Raw genomic sequence first — 26,917 nt, forward strand, 5'->3', positions numbered from 1 at the left:
AGGTTAGGAATATAGTAAGGATAGTAAACGCATATATTCGACCCTAATCTGGAAAATTCGAATTGAATAATCTTAAAAGTTTTACAGCATTGGAAAGATGGTTTCGACCATGAAAATTATAAAGTAGAGAGGGATAAATAGCCGGCAAGCAAATCGGATCAAATCACATTTGACTATAATTTAGTACATCAATGTTGGACTAGGCATAGTTGATAGTTCTAGCTAGTTTTTTAAAGTTAAATTATATGCGCAAACGTCATGCACAAGTCGGTTTTGGTAGAATTTTCGAGTGTTGATTCTTTGACAATGAGATTAATTTTGTTTCAAAGAGCGTTTGACTTCGTAGGTGATAAAAAGATGATTATGTTTTTGACAATTTAGACCATGACAAACAAATCTTTCAATAACTCAAAAGTCGATGACCGTTTGATTTTTAATGTATCAAAACTCGACTGGACTTGTTAAAGCCAGGTCGGATCAATACGTAACCCATTATTATATCTCTAATCATACCACTAATTAGCAAACACAAAAATTCAACGTTTGGCATCGTGCATTGTTAGAAGAGTTTCAGATTGATGTCACGTCTATTTGATTCGTATCTCTTTAAAAGGGATATATGAGGCTTTTGTAAGGTAGAAATTAATGAGGTCCATGAAGACAATAAAATCGCATAATTATTTGAAAAGGTGATTTTCATGACTTTTGAATTTTGATATATATTTGGGAGGATAATAAAATCGCATAACTTGGTTATTTTTTCATAGTTTTGGGAGGATAATAATTTCCAATAGTGCACTTGGTTATATTTACATATTTTTGGGAGGATAAATTTCCAATGGTGCACTTGAATAATTAGTAGACACCGTACCTAGCAAATTGAAAATGAGGTAATAATTAGATTCATTCAATACAACTTATAAATTTTGAAGAAAAACTTTGGTAATGGAAAAGCTTTAAGCTTTAAAGGGTTTATGTTTGTGGACCAATTAATGTCTTGGCAATGAACTGTTTGGCTGTCTACTTAGTGCGATCAAGAAGACAAAGAAGAAGACGAAGAAGAAGAAGAAAATGGTGAGTAATGATAAGATATAGAAAATTGTTTTTTTTTAATAAAAATGAATACATTTTCTAAATTGGGTTATCCTAAAGATAAATTGTTTACTCTTTTTGTTGACTCGCGGTGTGTGTATTTTTTGGTCATCGATGCATGATTCCTTTAATTGGTATCAATAATATATTTTTATATGGTTTATGTATGAGCTTTGTTTGAAAAATCGCTAGGCGCTAGTCGGGCGTTCGGCATGGGCCTAGCGATTAATCGGAAAATCGGATTAAAATCGGGGATTAATCGGGGATTAGTTTTAGGGTTATTTTAATATTTTTAAAATATATTAATTCAATATTGTTTTCAAAATTACAGTAAAAACAAATTTTTATGATTTTTATTAAAATTTGAACACAAGTTATGTAAAACATCACAAACTCCCAATTCAAATGATTGAATAACAAAAATAAAATGTTTTTTTATACTTGTAATCTAAAAAATAATCGGGGTATGTAAGATTAGGCGGGAAATAATCGGATTAGGCGGAAAATAATCGGATTAGACGGAAAATAATCGGGTTACTGATTTTTTAGGGGATTAGTCATTAATCGAGGCGGAGAGGGTGGGCCTAGCGATTAAGCGGGGAGTAATCGGGGCTAGGCGGGGATTTTTAGAACAGAGTGTATGAGTGGGTGTGAAAGATAATGAGACTTCTTTTTCCTTTCTTTTTTTTTTTGTTATCCCACTTTCTTCAATTGTTCCCCATGAAAAGGTTCGTGTCTCACCATTTCATTATCCTTTTGTGTGAGCCTGTTTAACAATTTTCTACGACGAATTCGATATTCCAAACCAGAAATTCAGACAAATTATTAATGTTTTAAAATATGGTCTATGCAAACAGTATATACAATATATATGCATACACATATATGTTATATAAGTTAACTGTTTTTTTATGGCAAAATGGATGTGTATATGGTGTTTAATTAAGCATTGTGTATACAATATATTTATCCACCGCACATATGGTTGTCTCTAAAACGATGATCATGTTTGTTTACATTTTAATGTCCTAAAGAAACATCATTTTGTTCTTCTTTAAAATTATGTGACTTTTTTTTAACGTCTAGTAGTTTTATTGATAATACAAAACTGGTGTTACACAAAACCGGCGAGTTCAGAGGACTCCAAGAATCAAAAGCCAACAAAAAAAATGATATTTTCCTAGAACCACAAGCCGGGAAAACAAAGATAAATTTCCGAAAACTAAAAAAAAAAATTGAAACGTGCATGAAGCTAGAATAATCATAGAAAACATATCAAAAATTTAAAACCAAGAATCTCCAGATAAATGAAGCAATCACGGTTTACTTTACATCGCATATATAGTTTATGATTATATCTTTGTACTTGTTGAAGAGGTAAGAAACACAATAATACTTATGTCAATAAAAGGTTTTTCTTTTTCTTTCTTTGGATTTGTGGATTGTGCCACTCACTTACAAACTGATATTTGGAATTATAAGTGATGGTTGGAAATCAAACTTACTGACACACTTGTTAGTGGCCACATTAATTGGACAATATATGATTCATTCCTTTTGTTCAACATATTTTTATTCAATACATTTTTCTATTTTTCTTTTGAACATTAATTGGATATTTGGGTTAATATGAATAGGTATTGCATAAAACATGATTTACTTATTCTAAAGTGTAACATCGATAGCTTTTTATTCCAGGCCGATAGGAGATTGTGGACCGAAAGCCCAAAACTGTTTTGTTTTTTCTTTTTTTGGTCACAATTCAAGTATTTTTCAACAACTATTTTTTCGTGTTTTTTGATACTTAATTTAATTCGAAAACGATTAAAAAAAGAAAAGAAAAATGAAGTCAAAAGAAATTTCATACAGTAGAATCTCTATAAATTAATAATCGATAAATTAATAAACACTATAAAATAATAATTTATTCGGTCCCAAGTCGGACCAGTGTAAAAATTGGCGAAATTTGATAAAATAATAAGTAATAATTTTTTTTGGAATCTCTATATAAATATATGGTCCCTTTAATATCCTAAATTAATAATCATATAAATTTACATATTATATATATATATATATAAATAATATATTTTTAGTGTTTGTTTTCTTATTATGTTATGTTTCAAAACTATCTTATTGTTGTATCGCCTGTAAATTTTTCATAAAAATAGCTAAAATTTTTCGCAAGGTTTTTTATTTATTTTGCATATGCAGAATTTTATGTAAATTATTTTGTATGTGAATTCATCTATAATCTTTGTTATCTATTGTCAAAAAGACTTGTTTTTCTTCTGAATATTAAATATTCAAATCTAAAACTATTAATTTATAACATTCAAAACATTATTTTTATTTAGATCAAATTTGTTTAACTCATATTTTTGTAAAAAAAACCTTTTAAAAGTTAAAACAAACTTTTTATAAATTAATAAATATTAATTTACACTATAATTTAATAAACATTAATTTATAGATAAATTTATATCACTATAAATTAACAAAATATCATGATCGGTTTTACTGTAGTTCCCTGAGAGAATATCAGAGAACATATTTGTGTGTGTCAGTCTCAGTGTCTGACGCTCATATATGGAGTAGTAAAGAGAGAAATAATTGAAACTATTCCGACACCTTTTTCAGATTGCAACACTACAAAAATCCCATTCAAGTAAAAAAAAAAACTTAAATGTAACAGATAATATTCTAACACACTTTGAAAATTTTCTGTCTGACAGATTTTTCAATATGTCCCACTCTGTTGTTTTTTCTTTCTGAAATTTCTTGCAATCATACAATAACCTTAGAAGAAATCAACAGGGAGAGTTTGGTTATAATCAGTTCCCCATTCTATTACGTTTTCTACCATTTCCTAGCTACTATAGAACAGTGGTGAGATTGAGATTTGATTGGCACTAATACTAACCATTGTGGGATCACTCAAAAACAGAGACTTGTCCATTCCAGCTACAAGCTGCGACCACGTTAGGCAAAACTGGGTGGTATGACACATCAACGCAGGGCTGTTCATAAGCTTTGAGCTTCTTAATGAGCTCAGTGGATTTGTAGCTGTACATGTATATGGAACCGTCAGATGAGCCAGAGATTAAGGTTTCTCCGTCCGGGCTGAAGTTGCATTTGATTGGGAAACCTGCAACCCAGTGACCTTCGAATCTCTTGTATTTGTTCAGCTTGAAAGGTGGGTTTGTTGAGAAGATTGCAGCGTAGTTCCCATGTGATTGGGCGATGAAGACTGGGTCTTGCGGGTGACGTTTGATGCAGGGGCATGTGTATGCTTCTACATAGACCTGAGAGCAACAGGGAAAACAACAAGGAAAATGTCATTAGTTACGATGTCGTTATGATAGTCTTATCTCTAAGAATTGAGAGTCTAAAATCACTGTTTAATCATATCCTTATAGAGCAATGAACGTTTTAGAGTGAGTGTAAGCTAAGCGTTGTTTCAAAGTGAAAGAAACAAAACGAACAATGTGAGGGAATGTATAGAAAAAGTTAGTGAAACCTTCTGCAAGTTAATAATCATACTGAAATAAATCACATTTGAAAAGGTCAGACAAATGTAAAATGGACTTTTTAAAAAATGTCGCTAAGATAGTTCCTGCTAGGCCTAGCTTGGTCAGGAAGTTAGTGATAATGAGAACAATTCTACGACTTCGTGGTGCATAAAACAAGAGAGCATACAACAAATTCCTATAGAGAGGAACAAAAGAAGTTTCTTTGCTTCTCTATGATTCAGCTATTAGAGACATTAAGCATCTAACTTCAAAAAATCGAAAGGAAAATTGCAACACTTCCTTCGCACATTCATACATAAGCATGTTCTGCTTGTGTCTATAGATGCAGCTTATTTTTAATTCCAATATCTAAGCTTAACTCTGTTAGCTAATTCTGATTTACTAATGACATACTGATACTTTTCATCAAGCAATTTTATACAGAATTAGAAGAAAATTCAGCAATGATATAACTGAAAGAAGGTTACCTGATTAGATAGAGGAACCTCTCTCGAAATATCCCAAATCATAACCGCATTCTCACTTATATTTCTGCCAGACACATCACTTGAAGAGATAAACCGCTTCCCACCCGCGATAAACTCAACATCAAGAATTGGCCCAAGATCTCGGATGTATTCATGCACGATTTTGTTGGCCCTAATGTCCCATAATCTAAGACTTCCCTTTGATCCTCCAGAAAGAAACACGCTACAATGATCTGGATTGAACTTAACAACTCCAATAACCTGATCCTCTTTGAAAGACTGTATCTCTACCCCTCTTTCAACATCAAATAGTCTCGACATGCAGTCATATCCACAAGAAAGCAACGATAACCCTTGCTTTGACCACTTCACATCTTTAACCGGTGCATTATGATGGAGAAAAGCCCGTACTTTCTTCTTATCATTGCTCCACACATTCCACACGTAAGCGACACTATCAAGCCCCGCAGAAGCAAGAAGATGAACTGCACAATAACTCTAATAAACAAATGAATGAGGCAGAGGATAACATCAAGCCAATCGTCACCAAGGTGAATTCAAAAGCCACAACAAAAGGCAAGAACATACCATGACTTGTAGACCAATCAATAGCAGTAACAGCCTTTGTATGGCCGGTTAACGAAATCGACATTCTACTAGGCATTTCGGTTCGCAACGAGGATCCTTTTGGTCGATGTGTAACCGAAGATAGAACATGGCGAGGCACATCAGAATCTGAGATGCTCCCAAGAACTGAGATTAAGAAAGCTTCATACAAATTAGTATAAAGCAACCACAAAGCTAGTGACGCAGACTAACAAACATTAAGCAATCACTCAAACTAAAGAAGAACACTTAACGAAGATTTATCTTTAATTTAAGCAATAACTAACACCAACACTAAATTCTAAACCACGAATTGATTAAGCATAATCGCAAATACCAGTAGGAGAGCTAGAAGGTTTCTGATTCAAATCGGAACTTTGATCTTGAGTCGGAATCGTTGAAACGGAGGCAAGAAGTGATCTCTCTCTCTTAGATACGTACCGGCCTGGAACCGGAACCGGAACCGGCACTGAAACCGAAGAGCTCGTTTGAGGATCCGAATAGGAACCATGAGGAGGATACGGTCTACGCGGTGGTTTGTATTGTCGCTCCTCCGGGACTGGATATGGACGCTTTGAAGGAATAGACGGTGCGGTGGCGATTTCAGATGTTAAACGCTCATTGGACACTGGTTCAGGTTCGTCGTCGGAGTCATTGCCATACGAATTGCAAATAAGATCCATCGGAAACTTGAAATCGAACCACCGAAGAAGTGACCGGTGATCGGAACATAACTGTAATTAGCCTTGGATGAGAAGGAGAAGGCTGAATATTTGGTGGGCTTTATTTGGGCCAGAAGAATGCTCCAGGCCCAATAGTATATATAATCGCTTAGTACTAACAGACTTCAGAGTCGGTCCGAAACTCCGAATGATGCAAAGGTCTTTATTTTTTGTTTTGTTTTATATGTTCAAATTTTTTATTAATTATTTGGTTATCGAAAATAATAACTCATCAAATAGTTAATAGGTTATAAGAAATAAAATTACTGATTAATAAATGTGTATGGGCCATTTATAAGTTATTATTTCATTAACAGCTCTAACTCATTATCTTAATCAACTCCGACATCTAGATATTACTCCCTCTATTCTTTAAAGTTGATGTTCTAGTGTTTTGAGTTTGTTCCACAAATATTGATTTTCTAGATTTTTTTTTAGTTAATTGATTTTATTAAATCGTAGATTTCAAGACGTAATGATTAACTGTTTCAGATTACTATGGTTCATAGTTTATTAAAAATTATTTAATAAAAGTAAATAATTAAACAATGATTGTTTCTTAAAAAATGTGAATTCTTTAGAAAATCAAGCTTCTAGGACCAGAAGGAGTACTCACTAGTAATATAGTAATATACTAATATGTTTGTTACCATGACATTCGATCTAATTTAACGAAATCAATAAAAAGAACATGTTTGAAATTAGATTTTTTTAGCAAAATAGATAATTTAAAAATGATTATTCTATTTGGAAGAACATTAGTGAAATAAAATAAATTAATATTTATAATATTATATATATTCTAAATTAAGTAACTCACCATGATGATATAAAAAATAATTGCTGATATATAAATGTGTATGTGTTTATCAGTCCGAATGTGTTTGGTAATTGGTACAAATGTGTTTGTTGCCAAAAAGGAAATGAGCTAATTTATTTAGTTCAATAAAGAGAACATATTCGAAATTAGAAACCGTTAGTATATGTATATATTTAAAAAATAATTACTATATTTTTAAAGACATTACTGAGAAAAATCAATTATTATTTAAAATATATATTATAAATAAATTTGATTACTCAATATCGACAAAACGTAATTATTGATACATAAACACATGGATTTATCTAATGGAATTGTTGTTTGAGGATCTTTACTAACGGTGTCTTTTTCATTATATTAATCTACTCCGACATTTAGATATTATACATCATGATACAAATGTGTTTGTTGCCAAAAGAAATCAATCTTATTTATTTAGTTCAATAAAAGGAACATGTTCGAAATTAGAAACCGCTAGTGTTATATATAATTTAGAAAATAATACTATATTTGTAAGGAATATTACTAAGATAAAATTTTATTTTACATATATTATAAATAAAGTTAATAACTCACTATCGATAAAACATAATTATTGATACATAAACATATGGATTTATCTATATGAATTGTTGTTTGTGGATCTTCACTTACGTTTTTTTTCATTTAATTTGGTACAAATGTGTTTGTTGCCAAAGATAAATCGATCTAATTTAATTAGTTCGATAAAGGGAACATGTTCGAAATTAGAAACCGCTAGTGTTATATATAATTTAGAAAATAATACTATATTTGTAAGGAACGTTACTAAGATAAAATTTTATTTTATATATATATTATAAATAAAGTTAATAACTCACTATCGATAAAACATAATTATTGATACATAAACATATGGATTTATCTATATGAATTGTTGTTTGTGGATCTTCACTAACGTTTTTTTCATTTAATTTGGTACAAATGTGTTTGTTGCCAAAGATAAATTGATCTAATTTAATTAGTTCGATAAAGGGAACATGTTCGAAATTAGAAACCGTTAGTTTTATATATAGTTTAAAACTAATTACTATATTTTTAAGGAACGTTACTAAGATAAAATTAATAATTATTTAATATATATATATATATATATATATATAATAAAATTAATAACTCACTATCGACAAAACATAATTATTGATACATAAACACAAGGATTGGAATTGTTGTACTAACGGTTTCTTTGTCATTATATTAATCTACTCTGACATTTAGATATTATCCATCATTGATAATTTGGTACAAATGTGTTCGTTGCCAAAAATAAATTGATCTAATTTAATTATTTCAATAAAGGGAACATATTCGAAACTAGAAACCGTTAATGATATATAAGTTAAAAAATAATTAATATATTATTAAGGAACGTTACTAAGTTAAAATCAATTATTTTTTAATATCTTACTATCGACAAATCATAATTATTGATACATAAACACATGGATTTATTTATTAGAAATGTTGTTTGAGGATCTTCACTAACGGTTTCTTTTTCATTATATTAATCTACTCCGACATTAAGATATTACCTATCATTGGTAGTTTGGTGCAAATGTGTTTGTTGCCAAATCTAATAAAATTAGTTAAATAAAGGAAACATGTTCAAAATTAAAACCGTTAGTAATATATATAATTTAGTTTTAAGGAACGATACTGAAATAAATTCAATTCTTGATTTAAAATATATATATATATATATATATATATATATATATATATATATATATATATATTATACATAAAGTTAATAACTCACTATCGACAAAATATAATTATTGATATATAAACACAGTGGTTTATCTATTGGAATTATGCTTTGAGGATCATTTTTACTAGCGGTTTCTTTTTCATTATATTAGTCTATTCCGACAGATATTATCCATCTTAAGAAACAATCTATAAATTAAAAGGAACATGTTCGTTAAAAACCGTTAGTGAAATAGATAACTTAGAAAATAATTAATATATATTTGAAGAATGTTAGTGAGATAAAGTTAATGATTATTTTAAAATAGTATAAATTATATAAATAAAATTACTATATTTTTTTAAAAAATAATTGTTCATCAAAAGTATACGAAGTATAAAATATAATTATAGATAAATTATATGAATTCATTTTTTAAAATTGTTGTTTCAAAATTATTTTAAGAATTTTTTAACTCATTATATTGATCTACTCCAACATCTAGCTAGATATGATTACTCATCATCAATGATAATGTATTTACTACCGAAAACCCAATATAATCTATATATATAATGAGAGAGTTTTCTCTCCATCTAGAGTGTCCACATAGGCGACACATCAGCGTACACGTCATCATACATTTTTAATAGGTATAAAATGTTACCAAAAAGATTCGAACCCCTTACCCAATACATTTAATAGGTGCATTTCAAACCAAATTGCCATTTAAATCGTTTTGATTGATATCAAAATTTAAATTATATATATGACTTTATAAAACTTCCACTCAATTTATTTATTAAACAAAGAAACATTAAAAAAAATTTCACATACTTTTATATTATCATCTTTTAATAAAAGAAAATATTTTTTCATAAACAATAACATTGTTTAATATCATATAAACGGCCATTTTCAACCCCAACTATTTGGGGGCGGGTTTTTCCAACCCAAACTAAGACCCCCCGTCAATTTCTACCCAAACTCAAAACTAATTCAAATTCAAAACCTAAACTAATGAAAATTAGCCGATTTCAACACGACAGAAGACGGTGTTAGCTCGGAATTTAACGGCTGCTGAGTCAGCGATATCGTGGCATTGACGTGGCGGGAAAACGGCCATTTTCAACACCAACTATTTGGGGGCGGGTTTTTCCAACCCAAACTAAGAACCCCCGTCAATTTCTACCCAAACTCAAAACTAATTTAAATTCAAAACCCAAGCCGCTGCTATATTCATGTAATCTTGTAGTTGGGTCGTGAGAGAAAAACTATTTATATATCGAAGGTGATCTATCATTCGATAGTCCGACTGTGTATTACTTACCATGTGATGGATCTTGGGGTTGTATGATTTCTAAAACAATATGGTATTGTCTCCATTTGTGTCGAGTTGAAATTTTAATGAATGGCAGTGTGTTACCATAGCTTTAGAGTTCATGAATTGTTATGCGGATTGAAATTGTTGTGAATTATAGTGATGATGATTCAGGTCACGAGACTATAAACACAATTGATTTCAGACAAGTTTCCAGATAGAATGTCTGTACAATGATTCCACTGCAGGAAGAAAGACAAAATCTTTAGACGGACACAATTGCTAGACCAAACTATTCGGGAACAAATTTTGCTTTTTCTTGCTATTGCTACATTTCTTTCAGATTCCGTTTACAGTGCCTGTGAATTCATAAAATCGACGAACATTTTTCTGTTTCGAGAGAAAATGAAGAACCCTAATTTTAATTTTTCCCCAAAATTAGAACGACGTCGTTTCGTTGTTTGAAGGGAAAAAAAATAAAACGTCGTCGTTTTCAAATATATATAATTTATATATGAGAAGTAGAAAACAAAAAAATATGTTATCACGCTAGAAAGACATTAACCTTTTCAAGATTTATAAAATATTTAGATTAAAAAAAGTTTATATGATAGTAAACTATAGAATTTAGATTACACGAAATAAGAATATCTATTTTTCAAGAAAAAAGTATGTATCCAAAATCAAGATAAAATATATATAAAATTGTATAATATATTTAAGGAAAGAATTGTGATTTAAGAGTACAATTAGATACAAGATTTCTTTAAACAATAACGTTAGAGTGCAATGTTTCATGGAAAATGCAATGTATGAGAATAGGAAGAATCCAAATATAAAATTTAATATGTAGGAAAAAGAACATTTTATAATAGACAAGAAAAAATAAAATATAAAAATGAAATAGATAAAGAGAATATAATTTTAATGTAAGTTTATAATGAATCAAAAATTTAATCAATTATTTTAACGAAAAGAACGTGAAAAGAGATAAAATGTCGCGAGGTGGACGACTGCATATTAGAATATGACGAATAAAATGACAGCGAAATAATTTCAAGAGAAATTGACTAAATTCAAAAAGATGTATGAACATGACATGGTCGAGATTGTATTATATTTCTCTGAATTTTTTCAACTAATTTTTTACCACGTGTTACCTAAAAATTTGTTGGTTTTTTCAAGAGAAACATTATTCTCAATAAAATCTGTTATATATCATTTCATAAATAGGTTTATGTCATTATAGATTTATCTTTTAAAATTCAATATATATATTTATATTCACGACTTATATTATTAATAATTTATAAGTAAAATCCCGCGCATTGCGCGGGGTCACAAATCTAGTTTAAATCAATTAGGGAGTTTTTAAACAACTAAATATCACTATATCCTAACTTAAGAGATTAGTTTGTTAAACTCTTAAGCTAAAAATTTGATGTGATATAATATTGTTCATGAAATTACTTGTATACGAACATTTCATCATGCGTTATTGCGTCGTTAATCTAAGTAGCTTATGTGGTTGGATTAAGTGTAACTCTACTTATTTGACTAAGAGTAACGATAAATTTTCTAACTTCGCTTGTATAGATTTGTAATTTCTTTTCGTTTTTGTTAAATAGATTTATAATTTTATGAAAGCCATTCACAATATAAAAAGATTCGCTACTATATATAGTCAATCAAAACGTAAAAGATTGTATAAATCAATACTTGGACTAAATTATTGATTGGAAGTTGAAACAGATTTTGGTGGTATATAGAACAACATTTCCGTAACATAAAATCTGCAAGAAAAAAACGTCTCAATATTTCCATATACGAAAAAAAACGTGAGGAACATTGATCAGTTACTTAATTTGTTGAAAATAAAATAAATTTTTTTTGAATTTTCTCCAATACATTCAGATGCTAGGACCCATGCATATCTATAACTGAGTTTATCTTGTATATCACACAGGTGAGTTATAAAAGTCCCAATAATTACAAGGACCCAGCAGAATAATAAAAAAAACCAAAAAAAAAAAACAAATTTTAAAACAAATGGTATCACAAGTCTCACGCGTGTAAGACTGCATGAGCCACACGTGGGCCAAGCTAACCGGTTACCTGCTGCTCTTCAACAGAAGCACACAGAACAAACGACCGCTACGAACATAAGTGACAACTCATCTCCAGGTAACCGGTACAAATGGGAACCACAGAAGATCCACGTGGCATAACTCTATTAGCTACAGTCAAGTGAAACCGGTCCCCTGATTGGTTAACGTAATCATATTTCCAGTTCTGGGCCCTAGTGTACTATGTATCGCGTGACTCACTCACAGTGGCATTTTTGTAATTTTAAATTAATTTAATAAATTACCTTAATTGTCTATTATTATCTCTTAATTAATCACATATTCATATTTAGAAGATAAGATTTTGTATCTCCAAATAGATTTCAATACATCCAAATAATCTTAGCTGATAGATTCGAAGTTGGAAAAGACGAAATTACCCTTCCAAGAGTGAGATTTTTTTTGGCTGCCGCAGAATTTAACCGTTACTTTGTTTCCCGTTCATGCAAAAGCTCTATGACCCAGAGCTTATGTGGCACACTGCTTTAAAGACGAAAAGAGTTTAACCATAACTGATATTTCGACAAATATTTTATTCTAGTCAATTACATACATTAAATCACAACAATCAAAATGTAAGTAATATTTTATTCTTATACTGCTAAAATAAATAATCGAATAAACAACATTTTTAGTGACGGTTATTTTACTCTCTAGCTAGTACTATAGAAGGATATAGAATAATCTAGAATATTTTTGAATATATTTCTAATAATTATCTCATTTATGTATTTGTGTATATTAGGAAACTAGGTTAATTAGGTTTATCCTTCTCCTCTCTATATAAACATATGTATGTATCATAACCTTTATTATTATGAGAGTCAATAAACAATTAAATAAAATATTCTAGATTATTCTATATCCTTCTATAAGTACAAATAAAGAAAATAAGTAATACTGGGCACTTTGTTGTTTTGTGATAACTCACAAAATTTTATTCGTATATTTTATTTATAAAATTAGTACTCATTAAATTATTTTTTAACCTTTTTATTTTTGTTTTGTCAAATATGCAACAATAGTCCACAAATACAGCATTTTTTCTCCCTATTTTCTTAAAATATAATTGTTCTATTGCACTACTTATGATAAGATGTATTTAATAAGAAGCTTTCAGCACCAACAAATGAAAACAAAAACAATTAAGTAAATGATGAAGCATTCTGCATTACTCCTTAAACTATCAATTTGTAGCATCTAATTTATACTCATTAGGTGTTGGATTACCCTACAATCAAAGTTAATTATATACATAGCACGTCCCTATATATATATTATTCAATGCTACAATACAAAATCAGACTATATATAATACACATGCTTTTGTTGTTGACAAATAAAAACAAAAAAATCACATGCGTTTTCACATTATTAGCTAAATACAAATCTATAGAAGGATAAAAATATCAATTTTAGAAAAATACTACTTTACATTAATTAATTATTAAACAAACATTGCTGTACCAATTCGAATAAATAAAATTCGTATTCGTGTAATTAAAAAGCATTCATACCATAAGTGCCTTGGTGGTTAATACACATTTGCATACTTACAGTTATAATTATTTTCTTAATTAGACACTTCAATCAATAATTCAAGTTTTTCCACAGTATTTAAAAAGTTTTAAAGCTAATTTTGGTGTGTCCAACCACTCTTGTGTCATTATTTCTCCACATGATAAAAGAAATTCTATCAATCGCTATATTATTTCCATTTTTTCTTAAATTTTTTGAAACTTATGAACTTTAATCACTTAACAATATCTATTATATTTTTAACAAAAAGAAAAAACAATACTATCTATTATATATGGCCCCATTCACTCACCAACCAAGGGCAAATACGTCATTTCAGCTTATCCTTCTTCCCCATTTAAGATCCTCCCTCTCCACTTGAATCATCGCCGTAAAAAAATAAAACTTTTATCTCTCTCTCTCTCTCTCTATCAGTGAAAAGCTATGAACAATCTCATCTCCCGTATGATCCTTCTCTTCATCACTCTCCTCCTCTCTTTTTCTCTATCCTCGCCGTATTATCCAACGGTCCATGAGGTTCTCCGATCAAAAGGTCTCCCGGCGGGACTTTTACCGCAAGAAGTTGATTCTTATATTCTTCACAACGACGGTCGTCTCGAGGTTTTCCTCGCGGCGCCGTGTTACGCTAAATTCGAGACGAACGTGCACTTTGAAGCCGTCGTGAGAGCGAATCTCAGCTATGGGAGCCTCATCGGAGTAGAAGGGCTATCGCAGAAAGAGCTCTTCTTGTGGCTTCAGGTGAAAGATATCGTCGTCGAGAATCCAAATTCCGGCGTCATTGTGTTTGATATCGGCGTTGCTTTTAAACAGCTTTCGCTTTCTCTCTTTGAAGACCCACCCAAGTGTAACCCTGACGGTAATTTTTGGATTAACACAAAACGATTTTTTGGTTTATTAATTTTAGTTTTAATCTGTTTTTTTTTTTGGTTTGTTATGATAAAAATAGTTATTTGGATTTTCTTAATTTAATATTCATATATAGTATACAATTATATCATCTGAATTTTCGTTTTTCCTATTTTTAATTTTGTCAGCATAGAAAATATTGTTCAGAAATTTGGCATTCATCAGTTAACTAATTAGTCGGCTTTGAAGCTTATTTGTTCTACTTTAAACTAGTTTAGTTTTGTGAAAAGTACATTTTTGTGTTAATAAATACTGTTTTTTTACCCCAAAAATTTTCAAATATTTAAGTCGTTCTTTACAAAGTTCTAAGTTGAATGTTTGTTGCAAAAACTAACAATTTCAAAAAGGAAAAAAGAAGGTGACTACGACTGACTAATATCAATGTGATAAGTTACAGAGTTAGTTCTAGTGTATTTTTTGTTTCAATGTCAAATAATATCAGTTTTCGCTCTATTATTCGTTAAGATTTTTAATTTTTTCAGATCGAGTGGAGAAAACTGTATAATTTAATTGCAAAATTAGTTTATTTTTCAAAAAAAAAAAAAGAATATTGTTATTGTGGCTTGTGGGGAATAGAAGTGGTACAGTGAAGTCATGGGCTTTGGGTTTGTGTTTTTTCTTTCTCGTTTATGTTTCGATGACTTTGAAAACTCTTTTGGATTTTATTGTCTGATATATTTGCCAGTTTCAATACGAGTCTTGTCTCTGTAACTGCTGACATAACATTTCCTTTCCTTCTTTTACTTTCTTGTTTTTTACTTGAATAAGTAGTATATTCGATCAGTAACTTTTACCAAATTTTATCATTGATTTTTACTTTACCAAATATGAATATTATGTACAGTTCTCTTTTCCTAATTCGAATAACCCACTTCAAGAAATGGTAAGAATGCATAATTTGTTCGAAATTACGTTGTTTCTAAGAACTTTTTTTCATTTTGGATCGTACATTACTCATCAAAGCAAAGATTTAATTATTGGATTTATGTTTCAGGTGTTTTGAAGAAAAAGATGAGAAGAGATAGAGGATTTGAAGCTCAAATATGAGAAGTAGAGAGAAAGACCTAGAGGAGCCCGATTGTCCATTTGAAAATTTCCAAATTGTAAACTAATCAGAAAGATTAGTATGCTAATTATATGAGTAGAATAGAATTTTGTTTGAGAGTTCTTGTAGAAATGAGACTCCCCATGTTCTATTCTATGTTTTGTGTTTTAGTTTAAAATTCTGTATCTCATTGTCTTTGACTAAATGGATGATGTTTAATGTTTTGTGATAGTTACAAAGTTGCTCCAAAGCGTAAACTAATTTAAATTTGGTCGATGACCTTCGGTTAAAATATACTTATAGTGTCAAAGACGTCAGTGGACTTAAAATTTAAAAGGATTTTACATAAGTTGATTTGTGGAGAATTTAAATTTTCATGTAAAAGAATTTACATATACTATAGGGACATGAATTTTTGGAAAGTTAGGTCTGAATGAAACTGAAGTAAATACATTTTTCTGTAATACTCATTAACATTTTTTCTGAAGTTTTGTGATTATACACTAAACTAACGTAGAACAAACATTTGCAACAAACAAAGATAATAATTACTTGACAAAACAAAACTAAATATCTCTAAAACGATTAGTCGGCTTCAATTCTTCTCATTCAAGTCGTAGTTAGCTTTGAATACTCTTTAACCAATCCTCTCTCACGCAGAAAAGGAGAATAAACGTGTTTCTGGCTACAGGTCATCATCTATTGTGACCGAACCATCAAACAATTCTCGATCTTGATTTGTGCGGCAGCACAGTCTAAATTTTTTTCAGAACTTCGAACCAATTTCTCATGAACCTCAAATTTAGATTTGCGACATAAACCAGCATGAAATGGTATAGTGATAGGAATTCAACGTTTTTTCAATATTTCAACGTTTCAAACAAAATGAAGTGTGCATGATTTCAAACAACTTATAATTTGCATCCTACACTATTTTTTTTTTTTCATTTTAAGTTAGTAACATAAAAAATCTTTTTTGGCTTCTCTACTTTGTTCCCTCTCTTTTCATCCATTCTCTACAATATACAACCATTTTCAGCTCTTTTTCAAAAAATGCAACATTTGTTTGTTTTTCAAAATCTTTGAAACTTCCGTCAAAGTCTCCTCAAACCCTGAGTAAAAAATGTGCTTACCCTATAAATGAAGAAAATGGATCCTGATAAGTGACAAAAGGTAAAATCATCATAAACATTGACATTGTGCACTAGATGTAAAAATTGAAACCATATCGACTCAAAACTCCATGGACAAAAAAAGTCCATCTTTGTCTTGGTGTAGAGGTTTTTTATGGGGCCTGAAAATGTATTAGACGCGAGACTAGGTATGGATTGCTTACCAAAGGTCACATTTCACAGCTTGTTGTTCCTTGATTCAAATACTTTCTTTAATGTTTTTTTTTTGCGCACATCCCCTTAGCTCTATGGTTATTTGTATTGATTCCAACCTTTGTAATATTGTATGATCAAGACTTCACTAATGAATCAAAACGTTTGAATAATATGGGGATGATTATGATTTCTACCATTCTGACTAATAATTTACACATAAAGAGCAAAAATCAAAATAAACTCACATGCAACATCATAGTAGAATATACGAAACCAAAAAATCTCAACTATCTTTACTAAAATCAGTTTCTAAATTCAAGGGAAAATACCACAAAACCGTAACTGAAATTTTACGTGATTGTAAAGAAAATCTATAAATGACCCTTTAAATTTTATTAATGAAAAATTTAAAACAAAAGCTTTAGTTTATGTATCATTGCCAAAAAATAAAAGATTTTATGTATCATAAAAAATATCCACTGAACAAAATCGGAAAATTATATAAATAAACCGAATCTAGTCGAACAAACAGATTCGTTAATAAGATATACTTTTGACCTAGTAAACCTTGATTACATAAAGATTATTTCCTTAATTACGATAATTAATAAATATAAAATATCGCCCATTTATTGCTCACGTCATCATTTTACCTTCGCGGATAAGGTATTCTCTTTCTTTAAGAATCTTCATCGAAATCACAACTATACATTTTCCAAAATATCTCCCAATTCGTAATTGTGATCAATCTTCTGCGATTCAAGCTTCTCGATCGAAGAATCATGGGAGGAGGAAGAGCTATGGCGACGGCAGCGAAAGTTGCTGGAATCGGAGTTGCTAAAGGAGGATTCAGGGGAGGATTTGGATTTCCTCCGGCGACTGAACATTTTAGGGTTAAAACCGCGGCGGCGGCGGCGTCTAAACCGGTTTCGGCTTCGATTTCATCGGCGGTTCATCCTTCTGTTGAAGAAGATGGTATGATTATGCAGAGACCGGTTTGGGATGATTGGGAATTTGCTGAAGAAGAGCCAATTCCTAGAGTTGTTTTTAGCAAACCTCCTAGTCTTGAAGAGGCTAAAGAAGCTACTGAGGATCTGAAAGAAGCAATTAATATGTAAGATTTGATCCTAATTTGTGTTTTTGTTTTTTTGATTCTGTAAATCTTGAATAATTGAGAATTTGAGGATATGTGCTTGAATTTGATGAATTAGGGTTAGGTTTGAAACTCTTTGAAGTAGAAGTTTGTGTTTATGTGTATGTTGATGGTTGTTAATGGATTAGGGTGTATATGTCATCTCCAAAGTCGTCTGCTGCTATGGAAGGATCAAATGATGGTGGTGCTGTTTCCAAAATGCTCTCAGGTTTTCAATCTTCTGAGAACAGAGCTGTTGAATCAGCTGTTCCACAAGTTGCTCTTCAAGCATTTGCTTTTCTGAGTGAAAACACCGCCGCGCAGGTATATTGGTTTCCGAGCTTTCCTCGGTTAAAATGGTCTCTGCTCTTGTTTGGTATATGTCTCAGATTGCTTCGTATATAACCCTTTTGATTTAACAGAGCTTTGTTAACTCTTTCACATGTTTGCTTATTACAGACTGTTGTTGCTTCCATTGCGTGTGACCCAAAAGTATGGGATGCTGTTATGGAGAATAAGGATCTCATGAAATTTCTCCAGACCAACAATACTGGTAACTAAAACTTCGCCATTACTAGTGAATCATTTGGTATATGTCTTGATGATAAAGCAACTTAACAGAAACTTTGTCTATTTTTCAGCTGCTTCCTCTCAAGTTGAATCTGACAATGACGACCAATCTGAACATTCGAGCACGACGGAGTGTGAAGTCATGGAAACTAAGCCAATGGAACTCTTAGAGATTCTGCAGGACATGAAGCTAAAAGCTGTTCGATTGATGGAAAATGTCTCTTCCTACTTTGGGGACTTGTTTGGGTTAGGATCAGTTACAGAGGATGGAAAAGACAAGAAGCAGACATTGTTCAACGACCCTCGTTCTCTGTTTGGATTAGCTGTGGTTGTCATCTTCATGGTAGTTTTAAAACGTGCTTAAGGTCTCTTGTTCCTGAATTCGCCGATATAGCGGAAAAACAACTACGTACTGTGTGATTTCACTCCTTTGCTTTCTTATCGTTTAAACTCTGTTTTTTGTTTAATTGGAATGGTTTGGAACCGTCTCTGGATCTTTTCATATTATAAAAATAAAAAGATCCTTTGGATGTTTTATCCATTTATTTTCTTTGGATCTTTTCATATTATAAATGTTAATCAGAATCAGATGGAACAAAACTTTTCTCTCTGTCTCTCCATCAAAAGATCAACACTGCAGATATGTTGTCTTTTCCTTTCTCGCTCGCAGATGCCTAAGGCAAAAACACATAGCTGGCTCGCAATCAGGAGATAGTTAAACCAAGTTTGGGAGTTTCCACGTAATAAAGAGTTTGATTAGCATTAAAAGTAGAATTTAGAAAAGGGAAGCTAATGATATCTCAAAAAGATCCCAACTAATTTGGAGAATGAAGACTTGGTGGGCAAGGCCATTGCTCTGTATTATTAATTTAGGTGGAGAAGATGTGAACATGTGAGGGTGTTTTGTTGCTTCTCATTCAGAACATCCTAATTCATGTATTTGCTTCTCAGCTGCCTCTCGAGGCTTCGCATTGGGAAACCTGCGTCCGTGAGATCCTCTCTAATGGCTTCTCATCTTCCTCAGTGCAGACTCCTCCGTGTTCCATCATCTGCGCCGATCCTTGTGGAGCGGGTCTCGGAAAACTCGTGATTATGAATGCTAATGAGGGTAAATGCACTGATTTGGAAAAGAAGGTGCCCCTGGAGTTGGTAGATAGTGATCCAATGGTGACGATAGGGGCATCTCATGGCTGGGTAGCTACTTTGAAGGACGACGGAGTAGTGCGTCTCCAAGATGATCTAAACCCGGTTGCATCAGATACAAACCCTAAACGCATTCCCCTGCCTCCTCTTGTAACTTTGCCTCGCTGCCAAACCCAAATCGTGACCAACGTGGCCATGTCCTCATCTTCTCCCAAGGATGAGGACTGTGTCGTGGCTATCAAGTTCTTGGGGCCTCAACTCAGCTTTTGTAGACCGGCACAAAGTAACTCCGAGTGGATCAACATCAGAATCGCAAACCCCGGCTTCTTCTCCTCCCGTGTCATGTATTCCAAGAAAGATGACATGTTTCGTATTCCCGGGTCTGGAGGCCACCTCATCGGATCATGGGATCCCCGCACAGAGTATCACAATCCCAAGATTCAGAGGCTGCGATTCCGAAACCTTCCCGAGCTTCCTAAGACCAAGAGGGAGCTTCTGGATTCGTGCTACAGGAGTGAACACTTGGTGGAGTCAAGAACCACCGGTGAAACTTTCTTGGTAAAGTGGTACAAGAAGGCCACCACCAAAGATACGGTAAAAATGAAAACAAAAGCTGTAATGGTGTTCAAGCTAGACGAAAAAGGAAACGCTGTTTACACTAAAGACATTGGAGATCTTTGCATTTTTCTCTCAAAGTCTGAACCTTTCTGTTCTAGCAGCTCCATGTTCCCTAACTGCGTTGATATATGTGATGTCGACGAAGCAGCAATTGCCTCTCTGGAGTATGACTCCATTATTGGTGGAACTTGTACAAACGGGGCACTTACCATATTCCACCTCAAAATATAGACTATTAATTTAGGAGTTAGAGTCTGAGTCTTGAGTCTGTTTTATCTCTTAAACCTTGGAAACACCAAATCTATTATATCAGTGCTCTTTGAGAAAAATTTCTTTACCTTTGTGAAGTAACTTGTTGATGGGTTTTCCTTTTACGGTTCTTCAGAATGATTTAACGTCTCTGCTACAGTTTATTGTTATGTGAATAAAACAAAAGATATTGAGTTCAAAATTGAGAAACAATTTAGATTTCAGATTAAACTGAATGCAAGTCACTATGCCCAGGAAACAGAACAGAGTTGACACCTAAAGTGACTTTAATATTCTTCTTACAAATGTATGCTTATTTAGTTTCATAGAAACAAAAGTAACTCATTGGCTATTGATGGGGAATAAGAGGGTATATCCACGCTCACCGTAGTCACTGTGTGAAAGGGACTTTCAAACATGCCTTGCTAAATAAGTCACATATACGAATGGAAATGCAAAGTCTTGAGAATTTAAGATTTTATCTGATTAATGAAGACGAACTAAATCAAGTAGATAATTCTCACATTACAATTACAAATAGTAAGCTCACTGAACTTAATGCTCTATATCGACCTTCTATGAGCTTGAAATCTTTTGGCTCTTGAAAAGTGATGTGGGCTCTTTACACGACTTTCCATACTGCCTAACCTTAACTCTTTCAGGACATGATACCTAACTATACATTTATCATGTGTATTTATTTATTATTTGGTATAGAATACTTGTTATATCTTCCTGTTTTGGTATAGACTATATTCTTCAAGCAACTTCAACGACATATATAGCGGTACCTTCATTAATAAGAGCGATTACGTACTACATTTTCAACTTGGACTAATCATGCTTGCCGTTTATTGAAAGTCGCTGGAAAGTGAATGTTTGTCTCACCAAAATCGTCATGCTTAACTTAAATAGAGAACTGATCAGCAAATAAATTTTATCTTTTTATTGAATTTACCATTGCATTTCTTTCATACATAGTTACATACATGTAAAGTTGTATTTCTTCCGTATATAGATTGATATGGATTGCTTCTTTATGGGTTGATATGGATTGATCACATTTGAACTCCATATATAGTTCCTCATAATATGCATTTACAAATAATGCTATTAAGTGAGCTTTGCCTTTGATCAGTCTTTAAAATCTCTCTCTTTCAAATAGTTTCATATGGATAGATGGGAAATTGGAACTTTTTAGTTTTTAGTAATTAACTAAAAATAAATAAAAATGGGATTTCAAGATATTTAAATTCCATTGGTTTCCCCTTACCATTTCAGTTTTGTTATGTGGTTTATCTCATTGGGCTAACGGACCGAGCTCAAGTCCTTCTCAATCCATTTTGTGGAGTTTCTCCTTTTGAATTTGGATTTTAGAGATTTTTGTTTTTTTTAATTGCCAAAGAAAGATAAATTCAGAAATTAGATATCTTTATCTCTATGACAAATAGACCACTTTCATGTGTTAGTCCAATATGAGTATATTGAGGCCAATTTTGTTAGATATATAGATTGAATATGTTGTCTATGTATATCATTTTTTGTTATGTAGTCCATTTAATATATATATATATATATATACATATATATATGTATGTTCAAACCCTCTCTCAGTGGTCTATTTGTCATAGATCAGGTTCAAACCCTCTCTCAGTGCAACAACGGTGGACTGACTTCCGTATTGTTTTTCACCATTACTTTTTTTTAGAAGCATGAGAGTAATTCCAATGGGGCGAGTACATGTTGGGCCACCTCTCCTACTTCTGAGCTGCTTAAATCACTAGCCTACTATGAAAAATTTGAAATATCACAGCCGCTTTAATATGAAAAAGACAGCACAACAATAAACTTAATTAAAATCAGTGGAACAAGATTAGAGGGTATGCAAAAGCTAAAAATGCACATTTACATATGTAAAATGATTACAAACCTAAAATGCATGTACTTTCAATGTTCAATCTTTTTTATTGTTTTTTTTTCTGACAGCTAATGGGTGCTATTACACAGAAGGAGTAGCTGGTGATCATGTTGATTTTTGTAATAATCTATATAATATATTCAAGTTCATTACCTGTACAAAGGTGGTTGAGAAAATGGCAAAACAGATTTTGAATGGAAAAAAGACAATGGGAGCAATGTGAGACATCGGCAAATTAAGTAAACTTTTACATCATTTTTTACAACCGATACTTAACCTTTGATTATCATCAATTTTTCTTGATGTAAAATTTGAATCATTTTAAAAAGTGATGTTACCGAAAATTTATAGATGCATCAATTATCTAAATGATGTAAACTTGTATTTGTATCATCTTTTTGAAAAGTGATATAAACTAATAGAAATTGAATCTATTTTATTCAATTAATGTCAAACTAGTTAATTATCCTATTTATCTGTCTCTCTCTCCCTTCCTATTTATCTGTCTCTCTCCCTCCCCAGAGTCCGACTCCATCATATTCATGTTCTTCCGTCAATCTCTTCACCAACTAAACCAAGCCAACTAAACCCTCCAATTCTCTACCAAAACACTCACTTTTGCACTGTTGATGGAGGATATTGTGTGTTGATGGCAAGCAAACACTCATCGGAGCCGGAGTTTCACTTGCCGCTGCTTTTTCAGCCTCTCTCTGGGAGTTTTTATGTTTTTGTTCTTCTGAAGTGATTCCCAGCAAGCATGATTATGAGCTTTATCAGCCTCTTTGATTTCCTTCTTCTTTTTTTTTTCACCTTCTTTTCTCTCTTTGGCTTCTAGATCTCGGTCAAATTTGGAGGACATGGCGAGAACGCCGGTGGCACCGGTGAGAACACCTCCAACAGCACTTGGGAGATGAAAGTTCATATGGAAAGACGGGAAAAGGCTCGTTTCACTGGTGTCATCATCGTGACAGTTGAGATTAGAGAGAGAGAGAGTGTATCTTATAGAAGTTGTGAAAAGAGACGATTTTAATAACAAAAAAACTCACTTTTGCACAACTCATATTTACATTGCTGCCATTGAAAAAAAAAAATTTAAAACATTCCTATTAATCATATGGGTTTAGTTTAGGTGTGAATTCAATTGCTTTCTTTATCAATTCGAAGAATTTCTTTATAATTTCATGTATAGCAGAAATGCTTGATCTCTAAACTAACAGGAATTAGGCTTCTGATCTACTTGGATCACTCTGATTTGTTTGGGATTTATTCAGGTTAGTTTGTTTATTGAAACAATCGAAAATACTGAGTTTATTTTCTAAATGAAGATTTGATTCGCATTTGAATTTCTTTTGTAGCTCAACAAATTGGTGGCTTAATTGTTTGTTTGGTTCATTATTTGTTTGTATATACAAAAGATTGGAAATTGAATATGAGTTTAATTAAGTCTGATTGAGTAATGTTTTTTGGTGCTTAAGAGAATTGCAGAGGTAAAGGAAAACAAGACAAGGACATTGGAAGAGTTTTTGTTCGCATTGCTAATTCTGGATGCCTCTTGAATTACATGTTCTGTCCAGAAACCTCAGAATTAAACAACATCGGACTACGACCAAAATCTCTGTTTTTGATTTCAGGTGCAATGTAAAAAGTGTGTTGGAATTGATATCTAAAGAAACTATATGAACTTGAAAAGAACTTTTGCAACAACTTATAATGTTATCTTCTTCTTCCATAAAATCTTTCACATTCATAAAGATGAACCAACACATTAAGGTTCCACCAATACCAACATAAACTACACATCAAAATCAAAGTTGTCAACAGACTAAAACAAACCATGAAATAATCCTCAAAATTCAGGTTTCATGGTATAAGCAAGTAGCTCAAGCATCTGGCTGCTCCTTAATACACAAAGCAATTATTCAACTCTTTAGCCTTGTCATCACCAATAAGCTTGACTCTCTCAAAAGCATCCTTCCCCGAAATCACACCTTGAGCAACACTAATTTCCACCAACTCATCCTCAGTACCATCATGCTCAGTTTCTGTAACACAGAAGAACCATAGATAATCTTAAAACCTCATAAAACATAACATATCCAGACTTGATCGAGCTTCTACAGAGTAGAAACAGAGGAAATGGTGTTATATGTACCTTTCTGTTCGAGATTAGAGAGAGAGAGGAGCGAGATCATCGGTTGGTTTTTCCTTAACAACACCTATTCTTTGATTCAATCAGATATCCCAAACCAAAGGCCTATGAAAGCCAACAAAACGACTTTCAAAGTGAAGTGACAAATCCAATATTATCTCAAAAATGTTCAAAACTACTGGAACAACAACAACATGCACCAATCCAATTAGCTATGAACTGGTAATAGTGAAATCTACTTGTGAATGCATGACTAAAGACTTTCAGTTCCAAGCTACTAGTCTATATTTTGAGGTGGAATATGGTAAGAAGCGGCTACACACATATAATTTCTACCAATGGTGGAGGAATAACGCAGACAAACAAAGGTTTTTCCGTCGCATCCAAGACTTCGCCACTGTTAGAGTACATACCAGGGAATGAGCTAGTAGCGACACAAAAAGGTTCAGACTTTGAGAGGAAAATACAGAGGTCTTCAATGTCTTGAGTGTGAACTGTGTTGCCTTGTTCGTCAAGCTTGAACACCATTACAGCTTTCGTTTGCATTTTTACCGTACCACTGGCGGTGCATCGTGACTCCACCAAGTGTTCACTCTTTGCAAGTTGCAACACGAATGCAAACGCTCCCGTTTGGTCTTGGTCAGCTCGGGAAGGTTTTGAAATCGCAATCTTTGAAACTTTGGTTTGTTCTTGTGAAGTCATGTTCACTTGTTTGTGTTTAGTTCGGATTGTAGTCGGTTCAGAGTTAGTCTAGGTTTTAAAACGTGTAAAAAAACAAGAGATTAGATATCATCAATTATAAATACTATCTACATTTAACAAATTACTTTTTCTCTTAAAAACTACCTATACTGCTATACACCCAAAAATAAATAATACTAATGAATCATGTTCTGTGTTAAGATTTGGAAAATTAAATAAAAGATATGAAAAAAAGATTTTGGCTCCAAAGATCTTGCTTAAATATGATGTTTCCTTTTTTTGTTAACGATTTTAAAGCAAGTTTTGTTATATTTCTGTTTGTTTTCTTAATTAGTTAATTTACACTAATTGTATTTGATTAATTTTTTTTTTGGTCGTAACTATGATTCATAATCAACACTAAACTTAGATTTTTAGTTGGTTTTAATTATAACTATAGTAAGCAACATCTATATATTATTACTTTATTATAATAAAAACATTACAACTATATGTTTTTTAAAGCAAACTTATAAATTGACTCGAATTGTATATGTTTTTAAATAAAAATATTATTAAAAAGAAATATAACAAAATGATGTTTAATTTCATGGGACGGGTTATATGGTGGGACGGGTTTGGGTCGATATTAATACGGGACGGTATACTACGGGTGAAATCCTTGGATTAACAATCAAATACAGTTATATAATCTTAAACACTAAATAAAATAAATAATATTAACAAAAAATACAACTTGAAATTTAGAAATTATTGTTATAAAAAATCGACCCGAAGTATCTCGGGGTAATATATATAATATATACATATGTAAGTATTATTTAACCAAACAAAACAATAGGTTATATCTATAGATAATTTTCAAACTTTTGTTTAAAGTATAGCCCCGCGGTGTACCGCGGGTTAAAATCTAGTACTACATATTTAACAAATTACTTTTTCTCTTAAAAACTACCTATACACCCAAAAATAAATAATAATGAATCATGTTCTGTGATCATGATAAAACATCATCTATATTATACATTTTTGGTGAAGATTTGGCCTCAAAAATCCTTTTACAATTTCAATATTGTTATATTTAGTCCCGTACAAATCAAATCTGACAAGACATTAGTCTTAATGAAATGTACAAATCAAGTCATAATCTCTACAAACCATTCCTATCTTAATGATTACGAGATGAGAGATCCTAACAT

The 26,917-nt window shown here is 31.8% G+C and overlaps 4 protein-coding genes and 1 long non-coding RNA gene across 6 annotated transcripts in view; 3 read left to right on the forward strand and 2 right to left on the reverse strand.

Annotated features, from left to right (window-relative positions):
- Positions 1–3,724: 3,724 nt before the first annotated feature.
- On the reverse strand, positions 3,725–6,544 carry LOC9302122 (WD repeat-containing protein 25). The gene is made up of 4 exons (XM_002866002.2): positions 6,036–6,544; positions 5,681–5,845; positions 5,093–5,577; positions 3,725–4,397 (listed from the first exon to the last, which is right to left on the reverse strand). Exons 1-4 carry the CDS (start codon positions 6,379–6,381, stop codon positions 4,026–4,028), a joined length of 1,368 nt encoding a protein of 455 aa, XP_002866048.1. The 5' UTR covers positions 6,382–6,544; the 3' UTR covers positions 3,725–4,025.
- A 7,764-nt stretch (positions 6,545–14,308) lies between these two features.
- LOC9302123 lies at positions 14,309–16,144 on the forward strand. The gene is made up of 2 exons (XM_002864292.2): positions 14,309–14,814; positions 15,859–16,144. Exons 1-2 carry the CDS (start codon positions 14,382–14,384, stop codon positions 15,909–15,911), a joined length of 486 nt encoding a protein of 161 aa, XP_002864338.1. The 5' UTR covers positions 14,309–14,381; the 3' UTR covers positions 15,912–16,144.
- A 1,638-nt stretch (positions 16,145–17,782) lies between these two features.
- LOC9300415 lies at positions 17,783–19,481 on the forward strand. Its single transcript, XM_002864293.2, has 4 exons — positions 17,783–18,351; positions 18,519–18,693; positions 18,829–18,922; positions 19,011–19,481. The coding sequence occupies exons 1-4, from the start codon at positions 18,020–18,022 to the stop codon at positions 19,301–19,303; spliced, it is 894 nt and encodes a 297-aa protein (XP_002864339.1). The 5' UTR covers positions 17,783–18,019; the 3' UTR covers positions 19,304–19,481.
- Positions 19,482–19,873: 392 nt separating this feature from the next.
- The window catches only part of LOC9300416, a 12,277-nt gene continuing 5,233 nt past the window's right edge, over positions 19,874–26,917 (forward strand). Inside the window, 2 exon segments of the mRNA XM_021022147.1 lie at positions 19,874–19,931; positions 19,934–20,792. Of these exon segments, the coding sequence (XP_020877806.1) occupies positions 19,874–19,931; positions 19,934–20,792 (917 nt within the window).
- The window catches only part of LOC110227579, a 4,075-nt gene continuing 1,731 nt past the window's right edge, over positions 24,574–26,917 (reverse strand). The window contains exons 4-6 of one of the 2 annotated variants that reach the window (XR_002331285.1): positions 25,430–25,766; positions 25,020–25,121; positions 24,574–24,909 (exon numbers count right to left, since the gene is read on the reverse strand). This is a non-coding gene — a long non-coding RNA (uncharacterized LOC110227579). Of the gene's footprint in view, positions 24,910–25,019; positions 25,767–26,917 lie in introns of both variants that reach the window. The other variant, XR_002331284.1, reaches the window with a different exon arrangement.

The sequence above is a fragment of the Arabidopsis lyrata genome, assembly GCF_000004255.2.
Source record: "Arabidopsis lyrata subsp. lyrata unplaced genomic scaffold ARALYscaffold_8, whole genome shotgun sequence".
Lineage (NCBI taxonomy): Eukaryota > Viridiplantae > Streptophyta > Magnoliopsida > Brassicales > Brassicaceae > Arabidopsis > Arabidopsis lyrata.

Coding starts and splice junctions, on each gene's coding strand:
- LOC9302122 (XM_002866002.2), bottom strand. CDS start 6,381: ATGGATCTTATTTGCAATTCGTATGGCAATGACTCCGACGACGAACCT. Junction 5,846..6,035: donor ACCTTCTAGCTCTCCTACTG/GTATTTGCGATT, acceptor TCTTAATCTCAG/TTCTTGGGAGCATCTCAGAT. Junction 5,578..5,680: donor TGATTGGTCTACAAGTCATG/GTATGTTCTTGC, acceptor GTTATTGTGCAG/TTCATCTTCTTGCTTCTGCG.
- LOC9302123 (XM_002864292.2), top strand. CDS start 14,382: ATGAACAATCTCATCTCCCGTATGATCCTTCTCTTCATCACTCTCCTC. Junction 14,815..15,858: donor ACCCAAGTGTAACCCTGACG/GTAATTTTTGGA, acceptor TTTATGTTTCAG/GTGTTTTGAAGAAAAAGATG.
- LOC9300415 (XM_002864293.2), top strand. CDS start 18,020: ATGGGAGGAGGAAGAGCTATGGCGACGGCAGCGAAAGTTGCTGGAATC. Junction 18,352..18,518: donor CTGAAAGAAGCAATTAATAT/GTAAGATTTGAT, acceptor TTAATGGATTAG/GGTGTATATGTCATCTCCAA. Junction 18,694..18,828: donor GTGAAAACACCGCCGCGCAG/GTATATTGGTTT, acceptor TGCTTATTACAG/ACTGTTGTTGCTTCCATTGC.